The sequence below is a fragment of the Anomaloglossus baeobatrachus genome, chromosome 3, assembly GCF_048569485.1.
Source record: "Anomaloglossus baeobatrachus isolate aAnoBae1 chromosome 3, aAnoBae1.hap1, whole genome shotgun sequence".
NCBI lineage: Eukaryota > Metazoa > Chordata > Amphibia > Anura > Aromobatidae > Anomaloglossus > Anomaloglossus baeobatrachus.
In genome coordinates, this window is record NC_134355.1 from 276,944,806 (window position 1) to 276,968,303 (window position 23,498).

Consider the following 23,498-nt stretch of genomic DNA (forward strand, 5'->3'; position numbering starts at 1 on the left):
GGCAGTCAAGGCCTGAAGTTCAAGATGACAGGTGTCAGGGTCGGAGCCCTGACACATTGGCTAGGTGGCAGACAGTGGTCAGTGCCAGCAGGAACCGGGAAGACGGCTCGGCAGATCCGAGGTGGACCGGGGCAGGGTTGTAGCCCGCCGGTACTGACACCGGAGAAACGACCTAGAAACCGTGCACAAAGGGGGTACTCGGACCTTGAAGTCAGGACCGGCACCGACGGCCTAGCTAATTAACCAATTGAGGGCAGAATTCCAGGTCCTGTCCCAACCTAAGTCCTGAAAAGTAGACAACCACCCACAGAGAGGAATAGGGCATCCTCCAGAGCCCGGTAGATCCCACGGGTCAGCGTCTGGGCAACGGGCACGGATCCCAACCAAAGGACTGGGAGCGGACTCCTGCGTTACACACCAGGAAGTCTACACAAGAAAACACAAAGTGTAGAGGAAAGGGGCATTGACCACCGGCCCGGGTGTGGGACCAGATACACCCGTCTGCGGCAGCCGGCCACCATCACCTTGGTTTACCAAAGGACTTGTGAGATTTATTCAACTGTGAGTAACATCCCCGGCTTGACCGGGTACGCCGGCCCCTGCCGTTATCATCCCCTGCACAGAGACATTGGGCCCGGGGCATCCATCCCTGCCCACAAAGGGGTTAACATCCAGCTGCCAGTTCATCACCCCTGGGAGCCCCACAGCAGCAGCGGTGGTGCTACATCTCACCACACACCGTGGGTGGCGTCACAGACAATTTTCAACAACCACCGTACAACTACGTTCCCCCTTTTTTATTTGAAGTGTCCACGTGACCCCCGGGTCCGGTAGAGTCCCTCGAGCCATACCGCAGATCCGGATCCGAGCAGCACGGCTGCTGGCCTGGGGGCGGCACATGCTGAAAAGACCACCTCCCCTACAGTGACTAATGGTGTTGGATTGGTGATGATCTAGGGCTGCTTTGCTTCCTCTAGCAATGAAAACCTGCTCTGTGTGGAGAACAGATGGATTTAATAAAGTATCAGTAAATCCTAGGAGAAAACATACTGTTTTTCCACAGGAACTTCCAATTAGACGAAGAACCCAAACATACCTCAAAATCCACCAAAGACTTGATTTTAGAAGAAGTCCTGGAAGATGCTGGGAATGGCCATCACAATCAAGTGAACTGAAACCCATAACTAACTTTGGTGGGATTTGAGAAGGAGGTTGCAGTTTGTAAACTGAAAAATATGAATGAATTGGACCTGGAGCTTATTGCCCATGAGAAAAAGGCTAAGAAAGCTGCCAGTAATTGGTCTCTGGCTATGCTTCATGTTTGCAGCAGGTTATAACAGTCAGAGGAGCTCAAGTAAGTACTAATTATGCTTGTCATGAAGAGGTTGATCAATTCTAAGATTGCTGCACTCATTAAAATCGGCATTGTGTTGAATTTGGAGAAACCACTTGTGTTATTAGTTGTGTTGAACTATTTCATTGTTCCTGTTTGATAAGTTTATTGCAAAAAGGAGAACATTTGAACAGTAGCACCAGGACACCGAATCCAAAGATTCAACCAGCTTCAGACTGGCCTTTGCAAGCTGTATTAGAAACAACTAACAAGCAAGTTCTCTTAGCCTAGAAGACCACACACTCAGGTGGATGGTAACTTAGGTAACAAGCCTTAAAATCCCTTTGTTCTTAAGAACGGAGAGGATTTTTAACAAATAAATTGCAAAGTCCCTTGTTTTTACAAATACTTTGCAATTTTGACCATTAATGGATATGACACAACTCCTTTAAACACAAGATCTTGGCTATGTAGAACAGACACTTTATACTTTATTGTGCTCAATTCTCCCTTTATTGTTCTGAACAATTATTATCCATATACTGTATGCAGTAGTGACTACACTTTAGTAACAGGGAAAGCAGGAATACACGTTTTGCTGACTGTTGATGGATTTTATATATCTAGCACAAACAAAGGCTCTCGACTGGACGCTACGTGAATGACATATTTACATTGTCAAAAAATAGAGAACTTTTAGGAGTCCGATGTGTAAGTCTGAGTTTTGACACCTATGAGTTGAAACCTAGGCAAATATATAAAATCATTTAATATTTTATTAATTAAAATCACAATGTTTAAATATAAACCGTAAGGTTATTTGTCAAATGATGAAGTGTTCTAAATCACTCATCAGCAGAATAGACATGATTGTCACAGTGCCACATACTGCAGCAAGAGTGGAACCTATAAGATCCGTATTCCCTATGTACTGTAAGTAGTGGGCGAGCACATTAGCCAATTAACAATAGTACATTACATATCCCTATAAAACATTTACTAATTCAATTAAAATTGTCCGGGTAGACAGATAAGTACCAAAAATAAGGGGGACACAATGTGAGGTGAGGTAGCCGTAAACCTTCTGAGGCTGGGGCAGTAGGGTAAGTGCCTATTAATATTGGATTATCATTTCCCTATTAATTCCCTGTTATAGCCCCTGCCTACCAACGGAGGGTATGACACCCTAGCTTATCTGGGCGCCTCCCTTCCACGTCGGCTATCCCTCACTCACCCCTGGATCACCCTACCAGCATAAAAAAAAACACCAAATACACACAATGGTGACAAATATTAATTATTCTGGAGTGGGGTTATTGTGTTTCTTATACAGAGACTACTTGCTAATGTTCATGCATAACAGTAAAAACCTGTCACCTTAAAAGATATAGCTCAGGTCCCAGTCCTCTGTTAATGTGACCAAATAATAATGCCTTTTCACAGCCCTTGATTGCTGTATACTTTAAACAGGGACAAAAAAAAAACCAAAAAAAAAACAAATGTGTCGCCCTGGATAAGCCAGGGGCCACAGAGAACAACATCACAACACACACCATACTCCCTGCAGGCACATCAAGGTCAGACACAAAACCCTTGTTGCCCTCCTCCAGGGGCTGATGTTCACACCAGGGGGTGGGTCAGGCAGTTGGTCCCGCCCACCGAGGAGTTCACAGTCCTGGAGGCGGGAAAAGAGCGGAGTTTAGTTGGAGAGGAGTTGAGGAGTGGACGGAGTCTAGCTTGGACAGTGAAAGTGGAAGGAGGGAAATGTAGAAAGAGAGCAAGCAAACTGACTGAGAGCATCCGGGTGTGTGCCCCGGGCGAGACAGCAAGGTTGGCAGACGGCGGTGACCGTCTGCAGGAGTGGCCTATTGGAGTCTACCGTAAGGACCGTGGACGGGTGGTGGCCCGGCGGTACCGGACCGGTACACAAAGAGAAGCCAGCACCAGTGGCAGGGGCCTTTCAGACCCCGGCAAGGCTAGGAGTCGCCGTGAAGTTGCCAAATCCATCAGTGAAGGGGACCTCCTGGGTTTCCAAACAACTAAGTCCCGATTGAAGGCAACAGTTCGACCGAGTGAGAGGGACACCGCCATCGCCAAGGCATCAGTTCCTCAGGGCCAGCGCCTGCGGGCAAAAAGGGGCTCCTCCGGCCCATATCCAAGTCGGGGAGCGGGTTACCGGTGGGAACCCATCGAAACCAACAACTATACTTAGGTGCAGGGAAAAGACAGTCACCGCTAACCTGCAGGGAACAACAACACCGCAGCCGTCCGAGGGACCCGTCCATCCAGCCGCTTGTTTTACCGTGAACTGTGTCATCATAATTGGGCTGAGTGAGTACCTCTGTGCCGTGCGGCACAGCGCTGCCCCTGCGACCCTGCACCTCATCAGGCCTTGCAACCCGCCTGCCATCCATCCCTACCCCATCACCGGGCCCCGGGACAACCAACTCCCCTACCCACAGAGGGGAGAATAACAACCAAAGCTGCTCCCTGTCACCGTCCCCGGGATCCCCATCCAGAGCAGCGGTGGTGTCACCAAAAATCACCACAACCGTGGGTGGCGTCACAAACAATATCCCCAAAACCAAACCACCCCCTTTTCACTCACGGGCGAGGAGCGCCGCTCGAGACCCCGGGATCCGGCCCACCACTCGAGCCACCACTGAGCAGCAGCAGCAGCGGCCGGACCCGAGCAGGGGGGTGAGTGCAGCGTTGCCATCCTCCTCCCCGCCCGCGACACAAACAAAGGTAAACATATATATACAATGCCCTGGCGTTGACTGGGTCCGTACTGTTAGTGACAGATAGCACATTAGCTCAAAATACTCCCCCTTAACTCCAGAAAAATATAATATACATCATAAAGCCAGATAAGCATATTAGTCATAATAGACCATAAAGAAGAATCACTTCCCTCGAGATGAGTGCTATAAGCACGGCCTTGACGCGTGTTCCCGCCCCTTTTCGGATCATCAGGATGCCCGGGGGACAATAAAGGCTACTTTACACACTGCGATATCGGTCCCGATATCGCTAGTGTGGGTACCCGCCCCCATCTGTTGCGCGACACGGGCAAATCGCTGCCCGTGTCGCACAACAGCCGTCACACATACTTACCTGTCCGGCGACGTCGCTGTGACGGGCGAACCGCCTCCTTTCTAAGGGGGCGGTCCGTGCGGCGTCACAGCGACGTCACTGAAGCGTCACTGAACCGCCGCCCAATAGCAGCGGAGGGGCGGAGATGAGCGGGACGTAACATCCCGCCCACCTCCTTCCTTCCGCATAGTGGCCGGGAGGCAGGTAAGGGAAGCTTCCTCGTTCCTGCGGCGTCACACGCAGCGATGTGTGCTGCCGCAGGAACGAGGAACAACTTCGTTACTGCTGTAGTAACGATTTTTGAGAATGGACCCCCGTGTCGCCGATTAGCGATTTTGCACGTTTTTGCAACGATGCAAAATCGCTTATCGGTGTCACACGCAACGGCATCGCTAATGCGGCCGGATGTGCGTCACAAATTCCGTGACCCCAACGACTCCGCATTAGCGATGTCGCAGCGTGTAAAGCCCGCTTAAGACAAGAGGAAGATTCAGGTGTCATTCTGTCTATTCCAAGATTATTGGCTTTGTGAACTTAGGCGAGCACATTAGCAATAAGATAATTGGGTTGTGCCCTGGTCTTTTCCACTTACCCACCTAATTAATAATTAATTTCCTTAGGGTTCACTCACATCTGCGTATAACAAATTGGTCCCATTCTCATCCAGAAAAGTGGGTGAGTGATATATGTTTGTTAATCCATACGTCATGCGAGTGTGGAATGTGTTCTCTCCTAGCATCCGTATGACATTGGTGTCCAATGCGATTTTTTTTCAGCAGCTGTTAATCCACAATCCTTTACAGACCATTTACAGTGTTTAATGCTAAAGAATGGTAATGTATCCATAAAAATTAGATGGCATATGGATAGTCCGTGTGATGCTTGATTTTTTTCATTGATTTGAATTTTAGCCAATATACAACGCCATACACAACATGCTGTGATTTTTTTTTCCTCAAGCCGATTACTACTGAGGAAAAGCTCGTAGATCAGCACTGACACATTGAATAACATCGGTGTGAGTGCAATCCGATTTTTTAGCACATTGCGCTCATAATATTTATAGATGTGAGCAAACCTTTAAAGGAATTACCTTGGGCTGCAAAATTGATGATGATCCATCCTTTTGATTCTGCGGAAACCAACTGTTTTCAACCTGAATCAAAAGATCAGTGGGGCTGCTGCACTGAAATAAGCAGCGTATTTCCTTCATTATTCATCAGGCTTAGCTCTGTACTTTTAGTAGTGACTGTGCCTGGTATTATAACCTAAAACAGTTTTCATTAAAGTTAATAATACTAGTTATCACCAGGCACAAACACTGTTATTAAAGTAAATGTGTAGTCTGAAAATTACTCTGTATGGGGCAGCCTTGCAGCTCTATATAATGCTTCCACAGACAGGCTTTGTGCTAACTACTCCATCTATCATGTCCCAGGGGAACCCTAAACTTCACCATTTGACCACTAAACAGAGAATTTGACTTAAGGCCGCTTTACACGCTATGACATCGCTCAAGCGATCTCGTTGGGGTCACGGAATTTGTGACGCACATCCAGCCGCTTTAGCGATGTCGTTGCGTGTGACACCTATGAGCGGTTTTGCATCGTTGCAAAAACGTGCAAAATCGCTAATCGGTGACATGCCCCCCTATTCCCAATTATCGTTGCTGCTGCGTGTACGATGTAGTTCATCGTTCCTGCGGCAGCACACATTGCTACGTGTGACACTGCAGGAACGAGGAACATCACCTTACCTGCGGCCGCCGGCAATGCGGAAGGAAGGAGGTGGGCGGGATGTTACGTCCCGCTCATCTCTGCCCCTCCGCTTCTATTGGGAGCCCGCTTAGTGACGTCGCTGTGACGCTGAACGAACCGCCCCTTAGAAAGGAGGTGGTTCGCCAGTCACAGCGACGTCGCTAGGCAGGTAAGTAGTGTGACGGGTCTGAGCGATGTTGTGCGCCACAGGCATCGATTTGCCCATGTCGCACAACCGATGGGGGCAGGTACGCACGCTAGCAATATCAGTAACGATATCGCAGCGTGTAAAACGGCCTTTATGCAGATGCCCTTGGTTGAGTTCAAGGAGTAGCTGCTTGCAAATGAAGCCATGTGAAGGCTATGTGCACACAATGTTTTTATGCATTTTGTGATGCGTTTTTGTGTGTAGTTTTGTCACAAAACTGGATGCCTATCTTTATGCCAGCAAAGTTAATGAGAATTCTGAAGAGTTGTGCGCATGTCAAATCTTTCTGCGTTTTTGCTAGCATTTTTCCAGCCCAAACGCATGAAAAACGTATGAAAAAGACCACATCAAAAACGCACCAAAAATGTGGCAACAATGCCACGCAAAAAACATTTTATTCTGCTAGGAGATGCAGATTTGATGCTGAATTTTCTGCAACCAAATCTGCAACGTGTGCTCATAGCTTAAGAAGCAAAAGCTTCAAACAGAAAAATAGTCAGAAAATGAGACTGCTTCTTAAACAGGAATCAACATTAGTACCACAGGGTCAGAGAACAGTGTGAACCAGGCAAAGCAGTGGAAGATATTAATTCAAGAGTTTATATATTTAGGAGCTCCATCTAGTGTGCATAACAGAAGTTAATACTAAACCAAAAACAGGAATAATGTCACACGGAGTTTTGCACAAACTTTGCCAATGTCATGTTCATGGCGACATTGGACACTGTTCAGATTGCGGATTCTGACACTCTGCTGATAATTTCTCTGGTGCCTGAGATCAACACAGGCAGACTCGGGCGTCAGCCTTCTGTGTGCTGATTCAGAGGCAGTTCATCTCTGCTCGTCACCTTGCTCCTTTAATCCCATGTTGTAGGGAGACCAATCACATTTGCTCCCCTCCTATTAATACTGTTGGAATCCTTCTGCCCATGCCAGCTATAGCTTAGTGTTGGTCTGTGAGGTGTGGTGTCCCAGACTCCCTTTGGTGAAAGTTGTGCTTAGTTATGTTTTTGCTTGGTGCTGTTGTGGAGTGTACCCCTGTTGTTTTGTACATTCTTTCTGTTCCTATTTTCCTCCTGAATCTCTTATTGTCTTATACTGTGTGTGCATTCTGTGTGACAAATGTTTTGTTTTTTCATTTTTGTTTCTTTATCTGTGGTTTCAACACACTCCTGTCCCATTCCTCCCTGGGGGGAGTGGGGATTAGATCAGGACTGGTCAGGAGCAGGCCAGGAAGGAGTCTCAGGCATCTCCACCAATAGGAGTATCCCTGAAAGTAGGGATAGCACAGAGTCCCCTAGATTAACGCACAGCTGAGGAGCCCCAGTTCCCCGCTATCTCAATCATCTTGGCAAATAAACTTCCAAGCTCCCTGCTTGCATGTCAACACAAGTCCAAGATAATTAAATAGGTCTATCACACTGTCGCCCTGTGTCACCCACAAGAAAGGAGCAGTGTTGCCTAGCAACCAAAGTGGAAACAGTTGGCAGCAGGTACTGATATGGATGTTACAATAATCTATTGTTTAAATCAGGTTATTGTATTAAATATACAGTATTTAAAAGAAACTTTTAACAATTTTTTTTCTCCCATATCACAATGATTAAAAATTTGAAATTTACAATTTTTACATGGGGCATTAGGGAATTTTAGACTCTAACTTTATGTTATTTCAAGAAAAGCACATGTACATTACCTGCCATGTACAGACTCTGACCCTATATTTCGTATTGAAGAATTCAATGAGCACATGAAAGGTTATTGTGCAAGAGCGGGAGCAGGGTCAGGTGTGATATCAACTATTGTTATTGGTGGATTCTGTGGCATCACCTGTGTGTAGAGGTGTTACCAGTTGTGATGAGCGTACCCAAACAGTAAAATTCGGGCTCTGTACTGGAAACTTAGTGTCTGTGCACGCACCCCGAACATGGACTTCTAAGGGAAATCCGTGTTACTGTTCGGGTTCAGCCACCTGGATAAAAATTAAAGTTACAAGGAAACAAAATAAAGGTTAAAACAGGAAAATATACTTACTGAGTCTTCCGCGCTGCTGTCACACTATTTCCGTGTCTGATCATTAGCTCTCATGCATATTCATTGCTTCTTCTGCCTACCCTCTGTGACAGCATTTGTGATTGGTTGCAGTCAGACTGCTGACGTCCCAGTGTCTGTGATTGGTTGTGGAGTGGAAAACTAAATAAATAAGTGAAAAAAATGATGTAGGGTCCCTCATATATATATATATTGATTCCCTAGCACAGATGGCTACAGTCGGCAGACCCCAGCTGTGTGCGTTATTTTGGCTGTGTATCAAAATACAATGGAATGCATCTTTTTTTAATTATTTTTCATAATAATTCTTTTTTTTACACTCCTGATCCAATCACTGATGCTGGCACACCAGCAATGTGACTGCAATCAATCACAGACGCTTTCACAGATGGTGGGTAGAGAAAGCAGTGAATATACATGAGAGCTTTCGGACCCGATGTAGTGTGATAGTCATGCCGGAGACTTGATATGCATAAGTCTCCTGCTTAATGGTACTGTCACACTAAGCGACGCTCCAGCGATCCCACCAGCAACCTGACCTGGCAGGGATCGCTGGAGCATCGCTACACGGGTTGTTAGTGAGCTGTCAGACACGCAGATCTCACCAGCAACCAGTGACCAGCCCCCAGCCAGCAGCGACGCGTGGAAGCGATGCTGCGCTTGGTAACTAAGGTAAATATCGGGTAACCAACCCGATATTTACCTTGGCTACCAGCGCACACCGCTTAGCGCTGGCTCCCTGCACTCCTAGCCAGAGTACACATCGGGTTAATTACCCAATGTGTAGTCTGGCTATGTGTGCAGGGAGCAGGGAGCCGGCACTGACAACGTGAGAGCGGCGGACGCTGGTAACAAAGGTAAATATCGGGTAACCAAGGAATGGGCTTCTTGGTTACCCGATATTTACATTGGTTACCAGCGTCCGCAGAAGCCGTCTCCCTGCTCACTGCACATTCAGTTGTTGCTCTCTCACTGTCACACACAGCGATGTGTGCTTCACAGTGGGAGAGCAACAACTAAAAAATGGTCCAGGACATTCAGCAACAACCGGCGACCTCACAGCAGGGGCCAGGTTGTTGCTGGATGTCACACACAGCAACATCGCTAGCAACATCGCTAGCGACATCGCTGTTGTGTCACAAAAGTCGTGCCTCAGCAGCGATGTTGCTAGCGATGTTGCTTAGTGAGACGTGGCCTTTACAGGCTACTAGCCCTTACTAACACCATTTTCTAACAGTTATGTTCGAGTTTCCATAGACTTATATGGGGTTTGGCGTACGGGTTCAAGTCTGGTCTAGAACTGGACTTTTTTTTTTAAGTCCAGCCTGGCCCACCGGACACGAACATCTGCGGGTTTGTCCATTCCAAGTTACAAGTGATTGTGTTCCTGATAATAAGTAAACTGCTGTAAACTCTTCCTGAAAGGACAGAAAATATAAGTGTATGATATGATGTTTTGATTGCTTTTTACACATTTATTGTGATATTGCAGTGACTCCCCAAAATTTTTTTTGGCTTTCTTGAATTTTTTTGTTTACAGTGTTTATTAATCAGGTTAATTTTTTTATATTTTGATAGATCAGACTTTTCTGAAACCGGCGATACCACATATGTGCATTTTTTTATTTTTATTATCTTTATTTTTAGGGGGTCAAAAGGTGGTGATATGAACTTTTATGTTTTTGGGGGTTTTTTTAAATTCACATTTTTAAAAACCTTTTTTATTTTTAACTCTTTTTAATATTTTTAATAAGCTGTGATTGTCTGATCACTTATGCTATATACAGCAATATTGTAGCATTGTTGTATATAGTTAAAATCACAGTCTCCTTTGAAGCTCGGCCACAGGTAGAGTTTCAAAGGAGCACTGCTATGACAGACACAGAGGTCTTCAGCAGACCCCCTGTTGTCATAGCAACCCATTTGTGGCCTGTGATCAAGTCATAGGCTTGCCAATGGGCGCTTAAAATTACATACCCCCATGTTGGCGTATTTGAAATCTCACTGTCAGAGGGATTGAATACGATAACAATCACCTGTAGAGATTGTTAGAGGCAGGTCCTGGCTGTAATACACAGTCATTACCTGCTTCTTAAGCCCACTGCATACACTTGCTTCCGACTTCGACTGTACTCGTACGGCGGATGTCATGAAAGAGTTAATGAATTAGGCCCTTCTTTATCCAATGCACTCTTCATCAAGACAGGTGTACAAAATGCTAATCTTGATGAATCGGGTCCAGAGTATATCAAAAGTTACAATAAGAATTCTGTAGTGAGAATTTTCAGTATCTCAATATTGTATATATGCCCTGTATATAATTACAGATTTTGTCATACCATGTAGTTAAAGTGCCATTACTGCATATAACTAAATTGTTTTTTGTTTTTTTTAGGATGTGGTTTTTTTATCATTCTGTCATCGGTAATAGCAGCTGTAAGTGGACTTCTTGTGGGCTACGAACTTGGAATTATTTCAGGAGCTCTTCTTCAGCTACACACCTTATTGGACCTCACATGTCAACAGCAGGAAATAGTAGTGAGTGCACTACTCATTGGAGCACTTTTTGCCTCCCTTGTTGGAGGATTTCTCATAGACTACTATGGCAGGAGAATCGCAATCATGGTGACGTCTTGTTTACTTGTTTTCGCTAATCTGCTATTGATTGCCGTTGCATCCTATGAAAGCCTCATTGCAGGTCGTATTGTCATTGGTATTTCCATATCCTTATCTGCCATTGCAACCTGTGTCTATATTGCAGAGATTGCTCCTCAGCATAAAAGAGGAATGCTGGTGTCTCTAAACGAGCTAATGATTGTTGTTGGCATTCTCCTGGCCTACATTTCTAACTATGTGTTTGCAACAGTTGCCAATGGTTGGCAATATATGTTTGGACTCATCATTCCTTTAGCTGCTTTACAAGCCATTTCTATGTATTTTCTCCCACCAAGCCCTCGTTTTCTGATCATGAAAGGAAATGATGGGGCTGCAGGAAAAGTTCTTCAAAAACTAAGAGCAACTTCACAAACCAATGAGGAACTTACGAGCATCAGGTCTTCTATTAAAGCTGAATACCAATATAATTTTTGGGACTTATTTTGTTCGAGGGACAACATGAGAGCTCGTTTGTTAATAGGATTAGCATTAAGTTTCTTTGTGCAAATTACTGGACAACCAAATATCTTGTTTTATGCCTCTACGGTGTTAAAGTCAGTGGGCTATGAAAGTAATGAAGCTGCTAGTCTTGCTTCTACAGGTATAGGAGTTGTTAAAGTAGTCAGTACAATTCCCGCAACATTCTTTGTGGATCGTGTAGGAAGTAAGACTTTTCTTTGTATTGGGTCAGCTGTCATGGCTGTATCACTTGTTACAATGGGAATCATAACTCTTAATATTGATGTTAATTTTAATACTATTTGTAAAATCAATTCTGAACTAAACCAGTCAGTGGAAGACTCCTATTTTTATAAACAAATAACTATATCCAAAAGTAATGATACTCTTTGGAACGAGTTCGATCAGTCACTATCATCTAAAACATCCTTGCTGAACGTTTCAAGAAGTGAGATCAAACTAGGATATTCGACTACTCTGATACCTCCAAGTTCCTCCGAAGAACCTCAAGTGACCCAAAAGAAGGAAGTTCCAGTATTTATGAAATGGTTGTATTTGGCCAGTCTTCTGTCTTATGTAGCAGCATTTTCCATAGGTTTAGGACCAAGTAAGTGTTTTGCTCCTTTTTTGGTAAGCACTATAGTTATAAATTAGAATACACCTAAGTTAGCTATAATCCATCTATACTTTCTGTTGCTCAAGAATGTCATTTCAGTATCCATAGACTGAGGTACACATGTAACCCACATTAATTTTGGTAAACTTTGGCGATGGTAAAGGTGTCATTAGAATTGAAGAAGAATGCATTTATCAAAATTTTGATTCAAGTTAAAAAAACTGGCTTTAAAGAAGCACTCTCGGTAAACATTTTATCCCCTAAATCTTTCTACAGGTGACTGTAATGTAGTATAGTTGTTTTAAAATACATACAGGCTGCCATCTTTCCCGATTTTCCTCTTCTGAATCATTTGACTGCAACTCTGGCTTGCCAGATAACACAGCAGTTTATATAACGCTGGGAACTAGGGAAAACGGTGACTAGTCAGAATTTTAAAACAACTACATTATATTGAAGAAACATATTCCTTATCATTGTAATGTCTAACTGGTTGTGTACCTGGAATGAAGACTATAAAAGTCCAGCTAATGTACATTATGCCCCCCACATTATGCCACCCCACCAGTGAACATGACCAGCGTGACAGTCCCCCTTGAAGACCTTGTCATGCCATTGCTCATCTGGTCTCCTGACCAATCTTCTGCTATCACTGCATCCAAGACAAAAGCAGGACTCATCGTTGAAGAAGATAGACATTCAGTCCAACTTCCATTGATACCTTGCACCAGCCTTGTAGCTAAATGTTATGCAAATGTCTTCTGATGGTGTGAGGTTGCATAATGTACAGAGGCTGGATCCCCCTAGTCTACTTGTTATGTTCAGTAGGTCATAGAACTAATGGTATAGCCATTTCATCAAAATGTCCCAGTAGCCATTTTTTAATGCAACAATCTCTGGCCCCATGTTGCTCATGCTACTGTGAGTATTCTGCGTGGACTACTATGCTACCATGGACTGCATCATCACCTGACTTGTCCACCATTAAGTACATATAGGATGTCATTAGTTAGAAATTGTAAAGGAAGCTGATTGCAGTGGATCTTGATGATGTGCTTTCAGCATAGCAGAACTTTCCTCAGACAACCCTTCAAAACCTCATTAATAGCATGTGGAGGCATGTTATGTCTGTGATTTGCAGCATGTGCTGCTTATACTCGATACTGAAGAAATTGAGATGTTTTTAAGTTTTTTATATTAATTCATCACTTTCACATAATTAACAATTGCATCAATCCTGTGAGATACATACTGTAACTTTTCGACTTTTCCACCTTGGTTTTGTGACTTCATTGTTGAGGAGTGTATTTGGGGATAAAAATGTTGGCAAGAGTGCTTCTTTAAGCACAATGTAAAGCATCAAAACTGTATACAAAAAGTGGTAAGACCTATTACCTATACTGTTGAGCGAGTAGTTAACTATACGTACACACTATGCTGTTAGCGAGTACTGTCCGCTACTGAAATATTCGTTACAAGTTGCGGGCACAGTGTAAGTCAATGGGAAATACTCTCTAAGTAGCAAATAACCTGAAAGCTGTACTATTCGCTAGTCACATGAAAAGTACAGCTTTTGGGTTATTCACTACTTAGCGAGTATTTCCCATTGACTTATATTATGCCCACTAGTCATGAGAAATATTCATGTAGCAGACAGTACGCGCTAACAGCATAGCGAGTACGAATAGTTAACTACTCACTCAACACTAATTACATACCTTTTCTCACACCCACAGTGTGCTGGGGTTTTTTGCATTTATCTATTAAGGATTACATTGAGCCACCCTTTACATGCTTCCATCCGTTTTGCTTCACAAACCATTACTTTGATATGATGATGAGATGCTCATAATGCAAAGTAACTCAAACGTAAATGTATTTTTAAAAATGGCCAACTCACACTTGTTTTTTAAACATTTCATATAACATGGTTTATGGTGTATAAAAAACAAATCAATATGAGTCACTAAAAAATGCGATTATCTGTATATTATCATACATTATAATTAGGGATGATCAAATACCGCAAATATTCGGCAACACCCATATTCGCCGAATAGGTCGCACTATTTGACGATTTGCGAATATTTGATATGCAATGTAAGTCTATGGGAAACCCAAATAGTTGCCGAATAGCAACTATTCGGGCTTCCCATAGACTTACATTGCGCATCGAATATTCGCCTAGCGGCGAACTATTCGTCAGATATTCGTGAAGCCGCATATTGCCGAATATTTGTGATATCAATAATCAATAAATCAATCAATAAATCAATATATTATAGTATATATACACACACACATATATATATATATATATATATATATATATATATATATATATATATATAGTAATATAATAGATCAATAAAGTGTATCGTATTGTATATTCGATCATCCCTAATTATAATCTTTACGAGAGCGAATGCACAGCAGTATACTATTTGGAAGATTGAGACAACTGACCAAAAAAGCATAACTGCTGCCAAAATCCTCCCCTTAAAAATAAAGTATATATAACATGGTTTTAAATAACAAAGAAGGAAAGTGCACAGCACCGCTTACCAGCAACGGAGGTGTAGCAGCAATCCCGACCACTTCAGTTCAGTATAGATTAAACTACATGGCTTCTTCGGGTGTGCTGAGTATATTCACACTGCTCTGTACTCACATTACAGCTTCACTGCATGTGTGGCTAGAGGAAATGAAGTTGCCATCCGTGGTGCTATTGCCAAGTAAAGCATTCGGGTTGAAGAAAAACAGAGATTGGCAGCACTCTGCGGTGACCAAAAACTTCTTTATTTTCTTATGCTGACAAGTGAGACAGACATGAGGGAGTGGAGGGAGTGGAGCACGAGCACGACGGTACCGTTTCGCACCTCTAGGGGTGCTTTCACGGGTCCATACATATGACGGGTCCATATATATGGACCCATATGGACCCATGAAAGCACCCCTAGAGGTGCGAAACGGTACCGTCGTCCTCGTGCTCCGCTCCCTCATGTCCGTCTCACTTGTCAGCATAAGAAAATAAACAAGTTTTTGGTCACCGCAGAGTGCTGCCAATCTCTGTTTTTCTTCAAAAAGTATATATAACACTTTTGTAAGTTAGTGGAAATAAGGTAACATTAAATTACTTACTAAAACTTTATCATAAATTAAAATATAACCTGTTTTTCATTGTGTAAATTAAAAAAGAACATATAAAAATATTGTAATCTAAACATTGGTAATGTCTAATGCTGACCTCCGGTAGTGTCTTTAGTTTTATTGGTGACTATTTCATGTTTTGGCTTTTGTCTACCCAACAATTTTTACGAATATCAGTCATTGAGTGAACATTTAAGCATTTCTGTGTTCCAGTGGCTTGGCTAGTACAGAGTGAAATCTTTCCTGCTGGGATAAAAGGTCGAGCGTTTGCAATAACAAGTAGCATGAACTGGGGCATGAATCTTCTCATCTCATTGACGTTTCTTACCCTAACTGGTGAGGATGATCTTTACAATTCTTTTGTACTTGATTTAACTACCACACACAAAAAAGCACCTAATCACATAGTTTTTGACATTTTCATAATTGTTGTTGTTTTTAATGCCTAATATTACCATAAGTAAAGCGAGCACTCCTTTGTAAGAGAGAACTTCCATATGAACGATTGGTTAAGCCTTCTTTTGAACAACAACTATCTATTTATCGGACCCTTCAGACAGTAAATTTGAGTTTATGTTTTGGAAGTGCACAAAATGAAAAAGTGTAAAAGTCGCCATACACATTAAAGTTGGCCAAGTTTGATGATTTCAGGGGGGATTGTCCTAACGACTAATGTGACAGCTGATGTTGAGGGTGTGAAAAAAACAGTTAATTTAGAAATAATCACCAATTTTAGAGCTGGCTAAGAGTAGCTTTCTCATTTTGCCCCATTAAAAATATGGTGAAATCAAGAGAGATCATTGTTGGCCATTACCTATCTCTTGTGTATGAGCACCTAAAGGATCTAAATTAATTTACCAATAAACAAATGTTGATAGCTAGAAACTTGGTCAAAGTATCTTTAAAATGACAGGTCTTCATTTGGAATGAAGGGAAACCTGAGTAGGCAGTGTGATGAATTTAGCAATGTTCTCCTGGAAAACCTTGGGTTCTGGCATTCATATGGATGTTACTTTGAAACATAGGAGTTAGTCAAACATTATTTCAGTATCTGGTAGACTTCTTCATGGCATTAGTTTTTTAAATGACAGTGGTCCTAACCCAGCAGGATAATACATCCTGCCACATTACAAAAAATGTTCAAGAATAGCTTGATGAACATAATAAAGAGTTCCACTTGGATGACATGTGAAAGCTATGGCCCATGTGACACTGTTCATGAGAGAGGACCGACAGGGGACAAATGTCATTGGGCACTAGGCCAAGAGGTCAGTGCAGGTCTTGTATTTTGTAATTCTCTAGCCTTGGTTCAAACACAATGGGTAAATGAGTCAAGGCTTTCAACCATTTTTTGTATTTAAAATTTTGTCTCACACCATTTTCGTGCAAGAATCTGCAAATTTTTGCAATTTTAGTCTGTCCTAGACATGTATTAAAGGTGGGCGTTGTTAGCTATGCAAATAAGGATTAAGGCATATCTATGACTTTCGAGTTTTTTAATTTGCAGTTTGTAGGGGGGGTTGTCATTCTCTGTCCAGTCCATCATTTTTATTTAGAGCTCATGAAAAGACCCCCTCTCAGCTCAAACTAAAAACGATGGATTCAACACAAAATTACATGTTTTAGTCAACGATATGTAACTGTCTTAAAATGTCACAAAATCCCTCCAGTAGAGTGGTGGTGTAAAAAATTGGAAATTCAGTTCCAGACATAAGTCTTACATGTAAAAGTGCAAAAAAAAAGTATCAAATATTATGTGACACTGAAAAATTTGGTGGAATTTAAACAAGACGGCCAGAAGCAAACTGACTTACTAATTTTCTAGAAGTCTATGGTTATGGTTATGGTTTCCCAACTAAGCCAGGAGATTTTAGGATATACAGTGGTCAGCATAGTACACTCACATTGAAAAATAAGATTTGAATCAATATCTCACTGAACACTGAAACATTTTCAACATTTTTCATTTTAACCTATACCTTGAATGTAAAGTTAATAATATCACTTTCCTTATAAAATCTTCAGTTTTACTCAAATTAGTTGATGCAAAAATGAATACACCCCACATAATTGGTGCTTACAGTGACACATGGTAGTGGCAGTGCCCATATGTCAGGCTGTATGAGGTGCAGGTCTCGGGGAGCTATATTTCTTTGATGGCATCATGAATTCACAGATACTTTGATTACTGCACTATATTATAAGTGAAGATGCCATCGCTCCGTGCCCTTGGTAGACATTATCTTTTCCAACATGACAATGATACAAAGTATACATCTGATGAAGTTCTGAAGTAGAACACAGTGAAAGTGATTCAGTGGCCAAATATAATGTCAAAAGAGGTTACTTACAACATCTTCTTTAGTGGAAAGGTTACTAATAGTAACCGGAGAGGCATGTCCAACCAAGGGATATTCTTGGAATAGTGGCACAACAAATATAGTAAAGGACAGCTCCTCTTGGGTGATTCAGTGAAGAAATATCTTTATATGCTATATATGGAATAAAGATATTTATTAACTGAATCACCAGGAGGAGCTGTCCTTTTCTATATTTATTTCAGTGGCCAAATATATCTCCAAATCGGAACACAACCAAAACAGCTAAGGGAAATTCTGAAGAGACAAGTTGAGCAACACTCTCCATCCAATATTTAAGCTTGAAAGAGGTCATCCTTGAAGAGTTGAAAAGATAGATTTTTACAATGTCGCAAACTTGTTCTCTCCACACCTAGAAGTGGTGCTGTCCTTAAAAATACTGGCGGCCATTAAAAACATCAGATGGTAGATTTTGTGTATTCATTTGAGCATTAACTAACTGGAGTAAAACTAAACATTTTGTAATGGAAGTTATAGTATTAAACTTGCTTTCATGTTATGGGATAAAAAAAATTTCTCTGAAACTCAGTCATGTCCAAATTTTGGAAATTGTTCTTGCGTTCAGTTATTGATTAAAATCTTAATTTTCAAGGGGGTGTACTCATTTATACTGAGCACTGTGCATACCACATCACCACATTCATTGCTCACACCCTTTGTAAAATATTCTTAATTCACTTTTCATTGTTTAATTCTGATGGTCATTGTGTCTAGTCATCGGCATGCATTTTACAGCTGATGAAATTAAAGGTGGGTCCTACTGTAAACACCCAAATGCACACAGTGTTATCTGTGCATGTTCACAAGAGCATGAGCCAATATCTGCCGGCAAAATGCAATTAGCTGATAAAGCTCTACGTTTACATGTAGCATTTATTGGCAGGATTCATGCAAACGTGACACAGCGGAATTAGCTGTCAGCCTGTAGTTTTGGATCAGCAACACCTGTCCATGGGAGTCTAGCTCAACTCTATTAAAAGGAGTTGATCACCTGTCAGGTGATTCAGTCTCAACAAACCATGGGCAGAATGAATCATAGACAGGCCTTTACGAAATATTTTCTATCTATTTGGATATAAATTAAAACAATAAGCACTCAGGTGGTTTTCATCCTCTTTTTTATTAGTTTTTAACTTTTGGATGACAAATGACTTTGGTTAATTAATAAAAAAGGTTCTAACAAATAATGCAGCTGGCCACATGACCAAATCACCACCCAGTCACCCAGGTAGACCAATTCCCACACGATTATGAAGCAAAATTGTTCGGCCATTGGGACACCGTCAATGGCCAGTGTTTCAGCTCCGCAGCCAGCTGTATCATGCCGTCTCACCCTAATCAATTGGTTTTTTTTTCTAAACAAGCATTATTAAAGATTAATCTACTCTAAACAGGATTGGCTGTACACTAATTTCTCATTTTTTTACTTTTTAATATCAACAGAGACCCTTGGCCTTCCATGGATGATTTTTAGTTATGCTGTAATGAGCATCGCGTCTTTACTCTTTGTTCTTATGTTTGTTCCAAATACAAAGGGAAGGGCGTTGGAAGAGATTTCACTGGAATTAGCAAACAGGTAAACATGTTTGTTACAAGATAATTATGATAATTTTGAAATGTAAAGGAATTCATGTTAAGTGAGTGTATACACAGAAAAGCTTTCATTTTTATCATCTGATCAGGGCCACAATTACATGCATTGCATTATTCTTTTTTGACATAATGATTTTGTGATATAAGGTACCTTACTTTTAAAAAAAACTGTATAAGGGAATATTTATATTTATTGGTGTGGCTAGTGATGAGCGAAACCTGGATATTCTGGTTTGCCAACCCCACAGGTACTAAAAAGAAATCGGGTTCGGCAGCCGAACTTGACCCTAAACTTAATCTCGGACAACCCCCATACAAGTCAATGGGGACGAGAAGTTCTGGGTTATAAAATGGCTGTAGTAGGCACTAGGGGGCTAGAAATGGAAGTTAAATGGTAGTAAGAGCAGAATAGTTATACATACTGTGTTTCCTGGAGGATCACTCGGTAGTCAAACTTTTTTTCGGGCCCACTAATTCAGGTTCCCCCGCCCAACCTCTGTGCCAGTGTCTGTGAATTGTTGCAGACTGCTATTCACACCCACCTGTGTCTGCATCTGTGATTGGTTGCAGTCAGTTTGCTCTATGGGAGTGTAAAAATAAATAATTAATTTAATAATGACATAGACTCCCTCCATATTTTAATAGCCAGTGCAGGTGAAACAACAGTTACAGGCTAAAGCCTCCACCTGTGAGTTTTACCATGACTGGATATCAAAATAGAGGGGGGAAAAGGCATAGGGTCTCCCCCATTTTTGATAACCATCTACGGTAAAGCAGACAGGTGGGGGCTGGTATTATCAAGATGGAAGGAGCCATGGATATTGGCCCCTTTAACTTAAAAATACCAGCCCATAGGTGCCCAGAATGGACACATCACATTGGATGTGCCAATCCTGGTGATTTACCTGGCTCATCCTGATTACCCTGGTGTGGGGTAAAGTGGTCCTGCTCATGTGTCTCCTAACCCGTTGTCTGAGTAAGTGTCCAACCCCGCCGTTTGCCCCGACCTCGTCTAGTCCGGCGTCTGGATCACTGCTTGCCGAGGATAAAAAAATCGCTAAAACTGTTGTCCCCTGTAAAGGTGTTATTGTTAGCGGTGTCCCGATGATGATTTTTATGTTGTTGGTATCTCTAGTTACCATGGTGTTTCCATTTGTACACTATATTATTCTTAAAGTCCAATCGGTCCATATAAAATTTCTTCTTTTTCCTAGTAATAATGTCAGAGTCATACTTATCTAAGGTGTCCTTAAGGGGTGCTTCACACATAGCGAGATCGCTACCGAAATCGCTGCTACGGCACGGTTTTGGTGACGCAACAGTGACCTCATTACTAGCGATCTCGCTGTGTGTGACACTTAGCAGCGATCTGGCCCCTGCTGCGAGATCGCTGCTCGTTACACACAGCCCTGGTTCGTTTTCTTCAAAGGCGCTCTCCCGCTGTGACACACAGATCGCTGTGTGTGACAGCGAGAGAGCGACGAAATGAAGCGAGCAGGGAGCAGGAGCCGGCATCTGGCAGCCTGCGGTAAGCTGTAACCAGGGTAAACATCGGGTAACCAAGGTGGTTACCCGATATTTACCTTAGTTACCAGCCTCCGCAGCTCTCACGCTGCCTGTGCTGCCGGCTCCGGCTCTCTGCACATGTAGCTGCAGTACACATCGGGTTAATTAACCCGATGTGTACTGTAGCTAGGAGAGCAAGGAGCCAGCGCTAAGCAGTGTGCGTGGCTCCCTGCTCTCTGCACATGTAGCTGCAGTACACATCGGGTTAATTAACCCGATGTGTACTGTAGCTAGGAGAGCAAGGAGCCAGCGCTAAGCAGTATGCGTGGCTCCCTGCTCTCTGCACATGTAGCTGCAGTACACATCGGGTTAATTAACCCGATGTGTACTGTAGCTAGGAGAGCAAGGAGCCAGCGCTAAGCAGTGTGCGCGGCTCCCTGCTCTCGCGGTTATGATCGCTGCTTCGGCTGCTGTGTTTGACAGCTAAGCAGCGATCATAACAGCGACTTACAAGGTCGCTGTTACGTCACAGAAAATGGTGACGTAACAGCGACCTCGTTGTCGCTGTCGCTTAGTGTGAACCAGCCCTAAGGGTCACTTGTAATGCATTGACCTGTTGTGCATTGTTATTTAGAGATAATTTGGTATCCATTTCTCTTATCTCTACTTTGGTGTTAGCCAGGAGATCTTGATCGTGTTGTAGTAGCATTTTAATTATAGTGCTAGAGCAACAAGAGAGACCACATTCCCATACATCACGGAATGCAGGGGAAGGCTCCCAGGCTCGAAATATAGACACTCGAAGACCATGAGGAATTATATTAGTCCACCACAACCAAAAACCCATTTTATGGCAAGCAATAAGACCGGATGTAAGTTTAGAAAAACCTGAATTTGTGGTGGTAGCTTCTGTACTCATAAACGCATTACTGTGCTGTGCCTGCAAAGTGGCCTCCCTGCTTTCCCAGTACATACTGTACCTGCTCCAGGCGATCGAACACCAGCATATTAAAAACAACAATCAATCAATAGCAACCCACTTAAGTAAGCGGTGTGCTAACCCAAGGGAAAGGGACCTCACACGGGAAAAGACAACCCACGGAGGGATCCAGCACAGCTATAGGCCAATTAAGAGATGGGGGGCACAAACATTGCTAAATAAACAAACTAAGGGGTGCTACACCATGCAGAGAAAAGTAATGTCGAAAGAAAAAGACTCTGCATATGGAAGATTTGCACACCATATAATTATAAATATTATTATTTATTATTATTATTTATTATAGCGCCATTTGTTCCATGGTAACAATACAAATATTCATAAACAATACAAGACACAGACAGGTACAGGAGAAGAGAGGTCCCTGCCCATGAGGGCTCACAGTCTACAAGGGATGGGTGAGGATACAGTAGGTGAGGGTAGAGATAGTCATGCGGAGCTATATCAGACTGAGGGTTACTGCAGGTTGTATGCATGTCTGAAGAAGTGGGTCTTCAGGTTCCTTTTGAAGCTTGTCAAGGTAGGCAACTTTATTGAATTTCTACAACAGAAATTTTTAAAACATTTGTAAAAATATCACAAAAAGATGAAACCCTGTGTAACTAATCAATCCTATACAGGAGAAGCTCAAGCAAAATGATATGCCAATAGTAGAGAAAAGCCCACAATAATGCAGTATAATTAGTAGCATGCAATGTTAAAATCAATAGAGCATAATGGAGTTAACATTATCCGCAAAATACTTTTATATATATTGCCATGTAAGCCATGCCACCATAACCAGAAAGGAAAAGGTGATCATAGCCAAATATGATGTAACATTATGATGTAAGTGTAAGATAATGCCAGTAAGCCAATACCAACCAGAGCAACAGTAAAATCAATCCAAAAATAGAGGGTAAACCTAAGCCATCTTAAAATACAGGCTCCTCCAGACGAATGTCTTACCAATACAGGGAATATACAGCATGGTATGGCGGATCAGATATAGTAGTCTACAGCAAGACCCCACTGCAAGGAGAAATTAGCTAGAACAGGAGTTTTGAGGTCAAACAAATGTAACTATAAAGGGCAAAAGACAACTATGATCTAGAGATAATGTATAGCCCAAATAAGGATCAGGGTAATCAGCAGGGAAGGACCTAACACGTGTGGCCATGCTCGGTGGCTTCGTCAGGGGTAAAATGATGGAGGACAAGGACATTTTTTAACTCCCCTTAATCAAAAGAGGAGTGCGTGCCGGTGCTCAATCAAATGTGGGGCAGACGAAAGAGACAGAAGTAGAGCAGCTCGACGGTAAGCCGACGGATAATGAGAACAATCCGTTCTGGGACTGTGCTTGTTAACCAAGTTACTCGTTCAGCAAAGCAAGATTTCCCATAGGAAAACATTGCAATGCAGACAATTCGTTCCACAACTTGTTAAATGTCCCATCCTGGTGCCCTATTGTGCCATTCCACACACGTACAAACACGTACAAACACACACAGATTATGCTCACCTTACCATCCGTTCCCTTGCCGGTCTCCTGGAACTTGCAGTTCGCCCATACAAGACGTGTATCGGGTAACCAAGGCGACCGATGCCGGATCTTCCGCATTCAGCGTGCTGACATCAAAGGCCGGAGCTGCTTGCCTCTGATTGGCCTGCGTGCTGCCTTTAGGTAGCGCCTGACAGGGGGAAGTTCCTCCCTCT

General features: G+C 42.6%; 1 protein-coding gene across 3 annotated transcripts in view; it reads left to right on the forward strand.

Moving 5' to 3' along the window:
* SLC2A12 (solute carrier family 2 member 12) overlaps positions 1-23,498 on the forward strand; it is a 114,336-nt gene that overhangs the window by 68,943 nt on the left and 21,895 nt on the right. For all 3 annotated transcript variants that reach the window (XR_012751627.1, XR_012751626.1, XM_075339863.1), the window contains exons 2-4: positions 10,842-12,167; positions 15,540-15,662; positions 19,148-19,280. Coding sequence is in view for 1 of the 3 variants with exons in the window: in XM_075339863.1 (XP_075195978.1) it covers positions 10,842-12,167; positions 15,540-15,662; positions 19,148-19,280 (1,582 nt within the window). In the remaining 2 variants the exon portion in view is untranslated. The remainder of the gene's footprint in view (positions 1-10,841; positions 12,168-15,539; positions 15,663-19,147; positions 19,281-23,498) is intronic.